Source organism: Triticum aestivum, chromosome 1A, assembly GCF_018294505.1.
Source record: "Triticum aestivum cultivar Chinese Spring chromosome 1A, IWGSC CS RefSeq v2.1, whole genome shotgun sequence".
Classification (NCBI taxonomy): domain Eukaryota; kingdom Viridiplantae; phylum Streptophyta; class Magnoliopsida; order Poales; family Poaceae; genus Triticum; species Triticum aestivum.
In genome coordinates this window covers 215,900,193-215,915,939 of record NC_057794.1, presented here as the reverse complement: position 1 = coordinate 215,915,939, position 15,747 = coordinate 215,900,193, and the positions used below count along the sequence as shown (strand labels likewise).

Here is a 15,747-nt window from a genome sequence, read left to right as displayed (position 1 = left end):
TTTACAAGGCATGCGCGTATTCCTAGATCGTCAATTTGATCTACCTAATACAAGTTATATATTACAAAAAATATACCAATATAAACTTTAGATGTTCTATTTTCAAACGGTGTAATTTTTGTGTTATATAATTTATATTAGTGTGATAAAATTGGCAATCTAGGTATACACGTGGGACTTGTAAACTGAAACGGAGGAGGTATTATTTAATAATTAATAAAGCTAGCCATGAAGGCTTTCCCTTAAAAAAAAGGGGTGCGGGTGGGGGTATGGGCGTGTGACCTGTGTTAAGTATCAATTATCAGCGCTCTACGCAGGTCTTGCAACCTTTAAAGAAAACACTTTTTTACGCAACAGCATTTATTAGTTACTCAATTTTCAAGGAGACAAGTGACACAACTAATGCTCTTGGATCAAGTACGCCAGGTTTTTTAGTAAGAGTTCACAGCACAGCAGCCGACAGGTGGAAATGTCTCAGTCGCATCGTCACAGTTGAGACAGATTGACAAAGACCGCGCCTTACGAGAGAACCATAGAATCTGGTGTAATTTCCCATGTTTCCCATGTCATCAATGAAGCATACAGCATCAACGATCCAAACATGATGGTTATTCATTCATATAAATACAGATCTGCTTACTCCATCGCTGCACCTCAGAAGCAAATACAAACTAGGAAGTGCGGTTTCCATGTCAGAAGCAAATACAACTAGATTCAGCACAAGAAATCGATTGGAAGAACAGGTTTCATGTCAGCCCTGGCTCCCTAATAAATGCAGCCATGCAATATATTGGCGGTGCTGCATATGTACAAGACAACAATGGCCTTTTCTGTTTCAAATCTGGACTATTTACTAGAGTCCATTAAGAAGACCAGAATCCTTCATACTATGCGATGAGGCTGCTCTAGATGCGCTTGAGAGTTGGGCAAACAGCCTGTAGCCTGCCAAAATCCAGCGTGTTTATCTGTTGAGAAATAAAAGGGGCTACTTAGAACAAGGAAATTCATACACATGATTAGACTAGTAGTGCACAGCAAATATTAAAGCTTACTTGTGGACAAGAGTGCACATTGAGGATCTCCAATGCACCGCAAAAGGATAGTGCAGATTTCAGTTCATCCTCTTGCAACATTGTGCATGCCTATAAGTCATATTGGAAGAATAAAGTATATTTAATAATACTAGATGAAGCACAGACATGACATGTTTAGCCTATCTGTTACAATTATCAATATTTCAAAGTTTTGCGCCATATAAATAGTTTGTTTAGACAGAAGCTTGTCTAAGCCTACGAGGTCCATTTACAAATTTTAAGTATTTGACCGAGGAAGAAAGGAGGGGCTAATCATTACTTAGCACAGTATGAGATACAACATACATAAATGCTACTTTTAAGTTGTAGATACATTCACATCCTGGGTAAGATGACTAATAATGATGGCATCGGCTGTAAGGAATTAGCAAGTGTAGAAAAGTATCAGGACCTCCTCATTCATGTCACCAGAGGATAATCTACAGGTCTGTTAATTATTGTAAAAGATAAATAAATTAGATACTTTTTTTGTTACTGCAAACTCATACTCTGAAATTAACAGTAAAACCATTTACACCTTATTACAACATAAAGGCTAAAAGGCGATCATCGAAAAGAATGGGTAAAAATGAAGAATAACAGATAATTTGGTATAATCATGCTTTCAAGAATTAGAACAAACACCATCAATACAATCAACAGAAGCAGCATTAAATTTAATCCCTGAATTTCCTATACACTAAGAGATCATACATGCTCGCAATAAGTTCAGGTGAGAGTTGCATTAAGAAAAGTACCAAAAGTTGGAGGTTAGCCAATCTTGGGCAATCAAGCTTCAGAATCTCCAGTGAGTTACAATTGCTGCAAAAAAAAAATAGAATAGTATAAAGTGTAAGAGCAAAAGATGTTGAAAAGACAAACTTAGGACAGTACAAAAATTGACGTTAGCATCACCTCAAATTTAAATTGTAAAGATTGGAGCACTTCAAATCTACTTCCTTCAAGTTTGCAGACAAATTAAGGTTGATCTTAGACAAATTCAGATAGTTGGCCGTTGAAGGAATAACAACTTTCTTAATATTTGGACAACCAGTACAGTTGAGAACTTCAAGCTGACAATCCGAACTCTCCCTGATCTCTTTGGTCTTGTCTGGTGCAGAATCAGGGGGGAAAGCATCAACTGGCATGTCACCGGACCGGCAATAGTCTGATCCACATACCAATTCATGCAAGTTCGTACATCCGTTTAAGTTCACATTAACCAAATTTGTACAACACGCAAGAAGCTCTTTTATTGCAGTCTGCCCAATGGACGAGTAGGACAGATCTAGCTCAACGAGCATCGGTAGAGCACCCTCTCTGTAGAGTGGTTCCAGAGATGAATCACTGAGATACTTGCAAGCTGAAAGTTTCAAGACCTGCCCCCCCCCCCCCACCCCCAAAAAAAAAAAGATACGGTAAGAACAGAGTAATTTCATTTTACCATGACATATTACATATCTACTCGTCCATGTACCATTATGGTAACAGCATCACATATTAGAAAACCCTAAATGCTGGACCAGTTCACAAGAAGATAGAATAGAAATGAATTGCCATGACTCCTACTAATAAATGTTGCAGAGAATACACTCATCACACCATCTTCCCTATGGTACCACATAGATGGGGAACAATTTCTTGATGTACAATATAACAACATATCGACGAAAGAATGAACATATGGCATATGGTGTGATGTCTTAATATACAAGTATTACAAAGAATGGCGTCAATTGCCGTGTGTATAACATTAGCAAGTCCAGTTCAATAAGATTTTGCATTTGCCATATGCTGCATGACAACAAAAAAATATTTTAAAAAGAAACCCGAATCAGGTACCTTCAACTGCAGACAACTGTCAAAAACCGGCTTCAAGTTCATCAAAAATGTATATGATAGGTCAAGCAAGGCCAGCTTCTGAAGGCAATGCAGAGAAGACAATCCACGGACGTCAATGGATAAACATGAAGACAATATAAGATGTTCAATAAGAGGACATGCTTCTGCTGTTTGGGACAGCGAATCATCCATAAGCTGTCTGAACACAAAATAGTACAGAAACCATTAATACCAGCAAATAATGTTTAGCAGTTTGCTTTAATTAGAAAATGTTCAGGAGAAATTCAGAAGCACGGTACAACCTGCAGAAAGAGGCATCTAAAGATATCAAGCAAGGACAATTAATTGAAGCCTCAGAAAGGACACCACAGCCCTTCAGCTCCAATATAGACATATTTGGGGCCTCTATGCGTAGAACACTCAACTTTGGACAAATTCCAAGGTTTAGGGATTCAAGACCAACCTAGAAAATAAGTAAGTATCAGAACATAGAGATATATTTATTTAGCTAGGTAATAATTAAAAAGAGAAGCTCGTTTTTCCAATTGTCTACAATGGTTTGCTTCAACATTTATTTCACAAATATATCTTTCCACAAAAATCGAACAGACAAAACCACCCTCTGAAGCATCAGTAACCACCCGCCTATGTAGCGAAATAACAAATCAAACAGCCTCTGCAAGGTTCCTCACAAGGGTAAACAGGCAAATGAAATTATAAGCTCAGCAAAACAACTGTGCACCTAAAGCACCAATACACCAACATGGGGCAGTGTCCAAACAGCCTCTGCAAGCTCCTCACACGGTTAAACTGACAAATAAAATTATAAGTTCAATAATAATAATAACTGCAACTCCGAAGCTCCAATACGGTGACATGGAGGTAGTGTCCTCGTCATGCGCATCCCCAAGTATCCCGCTTTTTGTTGAAAATTATTAAGCAGAATAAGAAATATGGCTGGGATGCACATGGGATACGTTCAGATCAGGCAAGGACCAGTACGAAGCTAATCCTAGGCTAAAAGGTATCCTGCCAGGCAGCCAGCCGTCACTCATTGCCCCAGTGTCCCCCCCCCCCCCCCCCCCCTCCAAAAAAAAAACAACCATGTTGGCATCTCTCCTGAGCTTGTCTGCCCACCTCCCCCAGTGTGGCCTGCATATTCTTGCTTGCTGGAATCCTCCACATCTAGTCGCACCGTGCCAACCCCACCACTCCAGCGTTCTGCTCAAGAGGGCATGCCTTGCACGGCACTGCCACAGTGCCTCCACTCCAGCGACCATGCTGCCACCTCTACTCGTTACCCCCCTCACATCCTAATCTCTCCCCTGCCCCCTCCCTCTCATGCTGCTGCCAATGCTGGCTTGCTGCTTTCTAGCTGGTTTTCTTCTTTGCTGAGTTGCTATCATTGCTGAGGTGCTGATGCAATTGCTAGAGACTTAAGGGACTCGTATGGCCAGCGGTAGCTAGTATCTACCGGCAGATGGCAATGTTGGCGTTGAGAACATGATGTGGGAATATTTTGCAAGCTCCAAAGAGGCAAAGACCATGGATGAGGAATTAAGGATCATTTATCAATGAAAAGGAGAGCCAGACAACAAACGGGCAATAGTTTGATCTCATGTCTTCAAATTATATTTTAGCTTTATACATGCTGCATATTTATACCACCGCTGTCAAGTTTTTCAAGCTGTGGTACATGGGGACAACTGCAAACAGAAATGGAGTAGACATCTTGATCAACAAGAGCCTCAAGTATGGAGCAGTAGACGTCAAGAGGCATGGGGAGTTGGGAACCGGTTTATCCTGGTCAAACTGGTAGGGGACTTAGTTCTCAATGTTATAAGCGTGTATGCCCCTCAAGTAGGCCACAATGAGAACACCAAGAGTTCTGGAAAGGCCTGGAGGACATGGTTAGGAGTGTACCTATTGGCGAGAAGCTCTTCATAGAAGGAGACCTCATGGCCATGTGGGTACATCTAACACAGGTTTTGAAGGGGTGCATGGGGGCTTTAACTATGGCATCAAGAATCAAGGATAAGATGCCTTAAGCTTGGCTCTAGCCTACGACATCATCGTAGCTAACACCCTCTTTAAAAAGAGAATCGAATCTAATGACTTGTAGTTGTCAACACTCTAGCCAGATTGATTTCATCCTCTCAAGAAGAGAAGACAGGCATGCTTGCCTAGATTGTAAGGTGATACCTGGGGAGTTTGTGTCCATGTGTGAGAGTTTTCTGAGTTGTCGACCGCATTGGGGCTTGTTCAAGCACATATTCACATGTCGCTCTCAAACCGTGAAGAAGGCGAGTCCAGGCGACGAAAGAACCCGAGTGGTCCAAATGTGTGGAGGCCTGGGGATCCAAGTGAGGAACAAGAGCACCTTCCCAGCCATGACGTTTCCCGAGTCGGTCAGAGGCTGGCAGTCGACCTGGTTCTACTGCCAGGATGAGTCGACGCCGGGGCAGTCGAGTGGACTTCCTCAATTTATCATGGACCGAGTGAACAAACCCTCCTCTCTGAAGTTGATTCCGGAGGAGAAAGCTGACGTGAAGATGCTGATGGAGCGAGTAGTTCAGTTGGTTCGGGAGGGAGTGACGGGTATGGATCTCCTGAAAGTTTTCCTTAGGCGCCGAATCCAGCCTCTTCAGTTCCGGAGCCATTGCATGTGGTTGTACTGTGGGACTGAGGACGTGACTCGGGTCAACCCAGAAACAGTCGACGATGCCACTCTGGAAAGGTGGATGGCCGCTGTTACTGGGAACAAGGATAACCCTCGCGGAGCCAGAAGGATTCCTCCACTCGACTGCCACAGTGACCCAAACAAGGTATGTCTGCTCCACTTCCCATTGTATTTTTGTCGTATTTATTTCTGTTTTCTCTGCTGATCGGTCGACTGATCTTTGTCTTGTTGTCCCTCAGGCCCTCACTGAACTGTACTCGATGCCCAACGGAGCGCAAGCTCCGACTGAGGAGGGCGAAGCGAGCGGGGGCGAGAGCCAGGAGGAGGAGTGGGACTCGGACGCCGCCGAGGCCGATGATGATGACGATGACGATGATGATGATGACGATGAGAACGGGGAAGAGGAGGAGGAGGAGGAGGTCGCACCACCGCGCTCGGAAAGGCGGTCGAAACTTGTCCATGACCCTGCGACTGAACGCGGCGAGGGGGTCGCGACTGTTACTCAGTCGACCAAACGCCCCCGGACCACCTCTCCGGCGCCGACTGAAAAGGCGCCGAAGCAGCCCAGGGCGGCCCCGTCAAAGCCGACCAAGCACCTGCCGAAGATGAAGGTGTCCATCCCCACCACATCAGGGTAATCATATTGCTCACATCTTCTTGTTTTGTGTGAACTTTATCTCTGGTTGGCGCTGGAGTTAGTCGACTGACTCTTTGGAGTTGCAGTGCTGCTACTTCTGAGACCTCAGCCCGGGCTGACGACCATGCGATGGAGGACGCAGCAACCTCAAAACCTGGTATTATACTCTTAACACCGTTTCTAGTCGACTGACTCATGATCTCTAATTCTGATTCTTTTCTGTAGCTCCATCCAATGTTGTTATCACTCTCCCTGATGATGATGAAGACGAGGAACCACTAAAGCACAGAATGAGAAGGAAAGCGTCTGCCAGGAGGGTGCCCCAGGATGTGACGGTGCCTGAGACTCTGGTCGCGGAGGAGGAGAACACCACTCGACACACTGTGTCCTTCGCAGATCCGCTGACGAATGCTCCGCAGCCCTCCCTCTTCACGACGCACCACGTCCCAGAGGACCAAGCTGGCGCCGCGAAGGAGGCGATACGCCAGGCAGGGATCATGATGGAGCAGTTGAAGACCATCCGGGATGCGAGCTAGGCAGCTTACGACGCCAGTTCCGCCCTTCAAAGGAATGTTCATGTCAGTCGACCACCACTTGTTCTGTTAGGATATGCTATCAAAAAACTTTTCTTTCCAGAATTTATAGTAGTCACCCACTGGGTGTGTCGATTTAAACTCCGTGTAAGCGGGGGCACGCTGAGTGCACCCGCTGGGTGTAGTCCCCAAGGCTAAGGTCGACTGCTGGCAGTCGGCCTTAGGCTTTATAATTTCAGTCTCTCCGTCATTCGACTACGGCGAATGGATTTCGCAAACCGGTGGGGGCATGCTGAGTGCACCCACTGGGTGTAGTCCCCGAGACTGTGGTCGACTGCTGGCAGTCGGTTACAGTCTTAAAGAATACATCTTGTTTTTTTTTTTGAGGTCGACTGGTCGACTCTGGTCGACTGGTCAACTCTGTCTTCGACTGGTCGATTAGTGGGGGCACGCTGAGTGCACCCACTGGGTGTAGTCCCCGAGACTACGATCGAATGCTCGTATTCGGCTGTAGTCTTAGAAACGCGTGATTTTTCCTTTTTCACTCGGAAGTGAATTATATTTGACATTTAAGTCGATTGGTTCTTCACAGAACTCCTGTGATCTTGTGGCTCGCTACTCTGAGCTGGAAAACAAGCACATTCAGTTCGAGCTGAATTTGAAGCTGGTTCAGGAGAATCTGACGAAGGCAAAGAAGGAGACCGAAGGTATGTTTGGTGAGACCTTGACGACTGCTTTTTCCCTTTATTTGTTTCAAAATCTGATCTTGCTGTAACTTGCAGATAAGGTGAGGGAGGCCGAACGGAAGAAGGACCTTGAACTAGCTGAGAAGATCAAGCTTGTTGACGAGAAGTTAGCTTCAGTCGCCAAGCTTGAGCAAGAAAATGCCAATCTGAAAGCTGCTCTTGGGAAGAAAAAAGATCTGGAGGCCTTCCTGAATGGTCTTGCCAAGAAGCTGTTTCTTATGCTTGAAGGTAAATCTCTATGCTCGGCGATCATTTCCAACTGTGGTTTTTCCATTCGACCATCGCCTTGACTCGGTGATCGTCCTTGCAGAATTTTGTCAAAACTTTGAAGAAGAAACTAGCCGGCTGGAACCAAACCTTGACCCCGTCAATTCTCCGATGGATGACGAAGTTGCCATGAATGTTTTCCGACTGGAGTCCCGTGTTGCAGCTGTCGTGGACTATCTTGCAAGGCTGAAGGTCGCCACATCTCGCATCGACTCGACGCTCTGGCCCGGGGAGACACTTCAGAACGACCTCGAGTCGCTGATGGCTCGCTTGAACACGATCCCTGGTCGAGTGCAGGAGTGGAAAAAATCCTCGGCTCGGTGCGGTGCAGATGTTGCTCTGTGTCTGGCCCGAGTTCACTGCAAAGATGCGCGAGAAGACAAGCTGGCGGCCCTCCGAGTGGCCAACACCAAGAAACACGACTTCAGGTCCTTTATGGAAACTTTCCTTGCGGCTGCCACTCGGATCGCAGATGGGATTGATCTTGATGAGTTTGTTGCACCTTCCAGCCCTCCACAGGAGGGGTAAAAAACTTCTTCTAAGCTCGACGCTTTAAATTTGCTTCGGTATGCCGAGTGGAATTGTAACCGATAAACCTTAACGGGCTTAGCGCCTGAGCACTTCCGGTTCCTTTAGGTATCGATCCGAACTTGAATTTGTCGTTTGAATATGATTGCTCTTGGCTCAAAATGTCTTTTGCAGGTTCAAAGCAGGACGCTTACTGCAATCGACTTATTCCTTAATCCACTTAGGTGAGCGCTGGGCTGCAGCTAAGCCCCCGAGTGAGAGGTTTGCTCTTCACTCGGCAGGGTTTTTATATCTTAGGCGAGCACTGGGCTGCAGCTAAGCCCCCGAGTGAGAGGTTTGCTCTTCACTCGGTAGGATTTTTGATAACTTAGGCGAGCACTGGGCTGCAGCTAAGCCTCCGAGTGGAAGTCTGGCTTATCACTCGGTAGGATTTTCATAACTTAGGCGAGTACTTGGACTGCAGCTAAGCCTCCGAGTGAGAGGTTTGCTCTTCACTCGGTAGGATTTTCATAACTTAGGCGAGTACTTGGACTGCAGCTAAGCCTCCGAGTGGAAGTCTGGCTTATCACTCGGCAGGATTTTCATAACTTAGGCGAGTACTTGGACTGCAGCTAAGCCCCCGAGTGGAAGTCTGGCTTATCACTCGGTAGGATTTTCATAACTTAGGCGAGTACTTGGACTGCAGCTAAGCCCCCGAGTGAGAGGTTTGCTCTTCACTCGGTAGGATTTTCGATAACTTAGGCGAAACGGATTCGCAGCTAAGCCTCCGAGTGGGAGTCTAGCTCACCACTCGGTAGGATTTTCGATAACTTAGGCGAAACGGATTCGCAGCTAAGCCTCCGAGTGGGAGTCTGGCTCACCACTCGGTAGGATTTTTTACAAACTTAGGCGAAACGGATTCGCGGCTAAGTCACCCGCTGGGGGAAAATTTAATTGGACAAAATAAAAAGTGACAAAAATTATGGAGGAACTATGACACTATTATTTTGAGGTCCATGAACTACAGAAGTACTTTATTGCAACTCATCCGAGTGATAAAACTTAAGTGTAAAATGGGCGGAGTAGTTCCGCGTTGCAAGCTCGGGGCTCGTCGATATTATGCTCGACGTTGTAGAGACGGTACGCCCCGTTGTGGAGAACTTTGGTGACGATGAAGGGTCCTTCCCAAGAAGGAGCAAGCTTGTGTTGTTTCTTCTGATCCACTCGGAGAACTAAATCTCCTTCTTGGAAGGCTCGACCTCTCACATTTCTGGCGTGGAAACGACGCAAATCTTGTTGGTAGATGGTCGACCGGATCAGAGCCATCTCCCTTTCTTCCTCTAAAAGGTCGACTGCGTCCTACCGCGCTTGTTCAGCTTCTGCTTCGTTGTAGATTTCAACTCGAGGAGCATTGTGGAGAAGATCACTCGGCAAGACTGCTTCAGCTCCGTAGACCAAGAAGAATGGAGTTCTTCCGGTCGACCGATTAGGTGTGGTCCTCAGTCCCCAAAGCACCGAGGGAAGTTCGTCGACCCAAGCTCCAGCTGCATGCTTGAGATCACGCATCAGTCGGGGTTTCAGTCCCTTGAGAATCAGGCCATTGGCTCGTTCTGCTTGTCCATTCGACTGCGGATGAGCGACTGAAGCATAGTCGACTCGTGTGCCTTGAGAGTTACAGAAATCTCTGAATTCCTCCGAGTCAAAATTCGACCCATTATCCGTAATGATGCTGTGCGGGACTCCATATCTGAATATTAGTTCTCTGATGAAGCTAACAGCAGCACCGGCGTCAAGGTTCTTGATTGGTTTAGCCTCGATCCACTTGGTGAACTTGTCGACTGCCACCAGTACATGCGTGAAGCCACTTCGCCCTGTTCTCAAAGGACCGACCATGTCCAACCCCCATACTGCGAAAGGCCAGACGAGTGGAATGGTCTTCAAGGCTGATGCAGGCTTGTGCAATATATTCGAGTAGAACTGACATCCCTCGCACTTATCCACTATCTCCTTTGCCATCTCATTCGCCTTTGGCCAGTAAAATCCGGCTCGGTATGCTTTGGCCACGATGGTCCGAGAGGACGCATGATGGCCACAGGTCCCCGAGTGGATATCATTGAGGATGAGTCGACCTTCTTCTGGTGTTATGCACTTCTGACCAACTCCAGTCGCGCTTTCTCTGTATAATTGTCCTTTGATTACGGTAAAGGCCTTAGATCGACGGACGATCTGTCGAGCCTCTTCCTCATCCTCCGGAAGCTCTTTTCTCAGGATATACGCGATATATGAAACTGTCCAGTCGGGAATGACCACCAAGACCTCCATGATCAAGTCGACCACCGCTGGGACTTCAACCTCAGTCGGATCTGTGGCACTCTTGGGCTGTGGAGCTTCTTCGGTGAAAGGATCTTCTTTGACTGACGGAGTGTGTATATGCTCCAAGAACACACCACTCGGAATGGCTTCTCTCTTGGAACCTATCTTTGCTAGATCATCAGCTGCTTGATTTTTCAGTCGGGGTATATGATGGAGCTCCAACCCCTCGAACTTCTTTTCCAACTTCCTTACTGCACTGCAGTATCCAGTCATGGCTGGGCTTCTCACGTCCCACTCCTTCATCACTTGGTTGACCACTAAATCCGAGTCGCCATAAACCATCAGGCGACGGACGCCGAGTGAAATGGCCATGCGCAACCCATATAAGAGGGCCTCATATTCTGCCTCATTGTTGGAGGAATCAAAGTGAATCTGGAGCACATATCTGAGCTTATCTCCTCTGGGGGAAACCAGGACAACCCCAGCACCGGAACCATTCAACATCTTAGAGCCATCAAAGAACATGGTCCAATGCTCCGAGTGAACTTCAGTCGGCTGCTGCTGTTCAATCCACTCGGCGAGGAAATCTGCTATTGCCTGGGACTTAATGGCTTTCTTTGCCTCAAACTTGATATCAAGGGGAAGAAGTTCAATCGCCCATTTAGCCACTCGACTGGTTGCATCTCTGTTGTGCAAAATCTCTGATAGTGGAGCGTCGCTGACGACTGTGATGGAATGATCAGAGAAATAATGAGCAACCTTCTTTGTGGTCATGTATATTCCATACACAAGCTTCTGATAATGAGGATATCTCTGCTTGGATGGAGTCAAGACTTCAGACAAATAATACACTGGGCGCTGAACTTTGAGAGCTTTTCCTTCTTCTTCCTGCTCGACCGTAAGCACAGTACTGACGACTTGTCCTGTGGCTGCGATATAGAGCAACAGAGGCTCTTTGCTGATTGGAGCAGCAAGCACCGGCTGAGTGGAGAGCAGAGCTTTTAGCTCGGCAAACGCTGCATCAGCTTCTGGAGTCCACTCGAACTTGTCTGCCTTCTTCATCAGTCGGTAAAGAGGCAATGCCTTTTCACCGAGTCATGAGATGAATCGACTTAATGCGGCCAAGCATCCAGTAAGCTTCTGGACATCGTGCACTCGCACAGGGCGTTTCATTCGGAGAATAGTGCCGATCTTCTCTGGATTAGCGTCGATTCCTCGCTCGGAAACGAGAAAACCGAGTAACTTGCCACCAGGAACTCCAAATGTGCACTTTGATGGATTAAGCTTGATATCATACCTTCTGAGGTTGGCAAATGTTTCGGCGAGGTCAGCGAGCAGGTCGGAACCTTTTCGTGACTTGACGACGATATCATCCATATACGCTTCCACATTCCGACTGATTTGAGTGAGTAGACACTTCTGAATCATTCGCATAAATGTGGCTCCGGCATTCTTGAGGCCGAATGGCATGGTGATATAGCAGAAGCACCCGAATGAAGTGATGAAAGCTGTTTTTACCTCGTCGGGTCCGTACAGACGGATCTGGTGGTACCCGGAGTAGGCGTCTAGAAAAGACAATCTCTCGCATCCCGCGGTCGAGTCAACAATTTGATCTATGCGAGGGAGAGGAAAATGATCTTTCGGGCAGGCCCGGTTGATGTGCTTGAAATCAATGCACATTCGGAGCGATTTGTCCTTCTTGGGAACCATGACGACATTAGCGAGCCACTCGGAGTGGTATATCTCTCGGATAAATCCTGCCGCCAACAGTCGAGCCACTTCCTCACCAATGGCTTTTCTCTTCTGGACGGCGGACCGCCGAAGATGTTCTTTGACTGGTTTTGCTGATGAGTCGACTCTTAGGCGATGCTCAGTCAGTCCCTTGGGAACACCTGGCATGTCAGCGGGCTTCCATGCAAAAATGTCCCAGTTCTCACGGAGGAACTGGATGAGCGCTTCTTCCTATTTCGGGTCGAGTGTTGTGGAGATGTGGGTCGGGGCTGCATCGGGGTCGGTCGGGTGAATGTGAACAGGCTTCGTCTCACCGGACGACTGAAATGCAGATTCTGTGGCGGGTTTCTTGGATCGCAGCAAATCACTCGGATCTGCGTTTTGCTTGTATTCTTCAAACTCGACCGCTGTCACCTGGGAATCGGCAATCTTTGAGCCCTTCTGAAAGCACTCTTCTGCCTTTTTCCGATCACCGGTGACAGTGATCACTCCTTTGGGGCCGGGCATCTTCAATTTGAGGTACACGTAACATGGTCGAGCCATGAACCGTGCATAAGCTGGTCTCCTCAAAATGGCATGATATGCACTCTGAAAATCCACGACCTCAAACGTCAACTTCTCTTTGCGAAAATGTTTCGAATCACCAAACACCACGTCCAGAGCTATTTGGCCGAGTGACTCGGCTTTCTTTCCTGGTATAACTCCATGAAAGCTCATGTTACTGGTGCTCAATAGAGACATCGGAATGCTCATTCCTTTCAGCGTGTCTGCATACAACAAATTCAGCCCACTACCACCGTCCATCAGCACTTCTGTCAGTCGAGTGCCTTCGACAACTGGATCGACCACCAAAGCTTGCCTCCCAGGGGTGGCAATATGAGTCGGGTGATCAGATTGGTCGAATGTGATGGGTGTTTGGGACCATCTCAGATAATTTGCTTTTGCTGGGGCGACCATGTTCACCTCTCGGTTAATGACTTTCAATCGACTATTGCTTTCCACATCTGCAAAGATCATCAGAGTGGAGTTGATATGTGGATATCCTTCCTCACTGTCCTCTTTGTCTGCGGGCTTGTCCGACTCCTTCTCCTTGTTCTTAGACTGTTTTCCCTGAAACTGCTGGATCAGGAGTCGACATTGGCGAGTGGTATGCTTCGGGTAGATGATATTCCCCTCTTCGTCTTTCTTCGTGTGGATGTGACACGGCATATCCATCACGTCGTTCCCTTCTTTATCCTTCAACTTCTTAGGGTTCCAGGATCCTTTTGGTTTACCTTTAAACTTTCCCTGAGTCACGGCCAGAGCCTCTCTAAGAGCTGCCGGTTCAGCCTTCCGCTTCTGTTTCCGACTGGTGTTTCCCTTTTCCGACTGACTCGGCTTGTGCTTGCCGCTTCGGAGTCGGTCTTCTTCTTCCATCATCCGACTCAAGATCATGTCACCGGATCGACCAAATTTCAAACTTAATTCTCTGTTCTTGACACCATCCTTAAAGGCGCAGACTGCCTGATGATCAGACACATTCTCCACAATATGGTGCAAAGTGATCCATATCTGAATATACTCTCTGAGAGTCTCATTGTTCTTCTGCACGCAGACTTGCAGCTCCGTCAATCCAGCCGGTCGCTTGCAAGTTCCTTCAAACGTTCTGATGAACACTCGGGACAGATCTTCCCAAGTGTAAATGCTGCTAGGAGGTAATTGAGTCAACCATGCCCTGGCAGAACCTTTCAGCATGAGGGGCAAATGCTTCATGGCCACCTCGTCGTTCCCACCACCAATCTGAACTGCCACTCGGTAGTCCTCAAGCCAAGTTTCAGGCTTAGACTCGCCAGTGAACTTGCTGACTCCTGTTGCCAACCTGAAATTGGGAGGGATAACTGCGGCTCTGATGGCTCTGCTGAAACATTCAGGACCAGAAACATGCACTCGACTGCTTGTGGGCGCATCTCTGTCGAGTCCACCTCGATGGGCTCTGTTCCGGTCGACCAAACCTTGCACGATAATGGATCGCGCGTCGAAGCCTGGTTCTCGGGGGTCGACTGGAACTCTTCGCCCCGTACTGGGCTGACGCCTGTCATCTTGCTGCCGAGGAGTGTAAGACCCACCCCTCGGAGGGGAATTGGGCACTCGACGCCTATCATCTCGGTCGAGTCGGTCACCATATTGCTCTCGCCGATTCTCGCGCCCTTCACGCCGCGGAGGCGATCTGGGGCTGTGAGCCGACTGAACCGTATTCGCAGCGACGGATCGACTGTGAATTCTGTTGCGCGACTGCGACACGGTCGAATTCTGATCTCCTGCTGCCCGGAGCAGATCCCTGATCTGCATCAAGCCTCTGCCAGCTTCCGACTGAGGGCTGGCTGGACTCTGCTATACGGGTCGCAGCTGCTAAATTTTGGATTGGGGTTCGATATACCTGAGTCGGCGGGAAGAGTTGACGTCGACTGGTGTCGGAAACTCGTTGCCGCGCGCGCTCGTCGAGTGCTCGCTGAAGATTCTCCAGTCGAGTGCGTTCGGCCAAATTGGCCAAACATGCCTCCTCCAAGGCGCGAGCCTCGGGGGTTTCTCCTGCGATGGGAGTACGCAGGGCATCCACGTTCCTGCGGCGAAGTTCCTCTCTCTGCAGAGAGTCGAGTGACTCGGGCTGGTACTCTTCGTGGTCTCGTGCGGGGTCGCCTCCGTCGCCTGCCCCACCATCACGGGCGAAGCCAGGGGGACTGCGGGGCCCGTCGACAATCAGGATTTCCGCCGCTGGATCACTGCTATCGCACTCGGATGCAGTCTCTACGGAGCCACTCGACAGATCGAACAGGCCGTAGAGAGATTCGTCGGGCTCAATTGCCGCAACTTGGGTGGTGGCCGTCTGGCGAGCCACCGCGTGCCTCACCCACCGCTGAAGCCTCGACCGGCCCGAGCGCTTGCGCTGGCGGAAGATCGGGAGGGTGGTCGATGGGGGAGTCGACCGATACGGAGTCGACGGTTGCCGCAGCAGAACGCCGCGGACACATGCGCGAAAATGCGTCGCACCGCGGACGGGGAGCGCATCGACGTCGAGTGGAGCCTCCTGGAGCCAGGCGGAGTCGTCGGCGACGAAGGTGAGAGCACCGAGACAGATCTCTCGACCCTCAACCAAAACTCCAGCAGTCATCATGATAAAAGTACTCGGAAGAACCGCAATTTCTCCACAAAATCGCTAAAACACCTGCCCCACGGTGGGCGCCAACTGTCGTGGTTCTAAGTCTGACAGTAGAGTGGGGGGTAGGTATGGAGAGGCAAGGTCCTAGCTATGGAGAGGTTGTAACACAAGGGATGTACGAGTTCAGGCCCTTCTCGGAGGAAGTAAAAGCCCTACGTCTCGGAGCCCGGAGGCGGTCGAGTGAATTATGTGTGTATGAATTACAGGGTGCCGAACCCTTCT

At 48.3% G+C, this 15,747-nt stretch overlaps 1 protein-coding gene across 2 annotated transcripts in view; it reads right to left on the bottom strand.

The window, feature by feature from the left end:
* Positions 1-540: 540 nt before the first annotated feature.
* Positions 541-15,747, bottom strand: part of LOC123043485 (F-box/LRR-repeat protein 15) — a 31,087-nt gene continuing 15,880 nt past the window's right edge. For both annotated transcript variants that reach the window (XM_044465951.1, XM_044465958.1), the window contains exons 12-17: positions 3,218-3,378; positions 2,916-3,114; positions 1,989-2,452; positions 1,832-1,895; positions 1,053-1,142; positions 541-965 (exon numbers count right to left, since the gene is read on the bottom strand). In XM_044465951.1, coding sequence (XP_044321886.1) covers positions 906-965; positions 1,053-1,142; positions 1,832-1,895; positions 1,989-2,452; positions 2,916-3,114; positions 3,218-3,378 — 1,038 coding nt within the window. In that variant the 3' untranslated portion in view covers positions 541-905. The remainder of the gene's footprint in view (positions 966-1,052; positions 1,143-1,831; positions 1,896-1,988; positions 2,453-2,915; positions 3,115-3,217; positions 3,379-15,747) is intronic.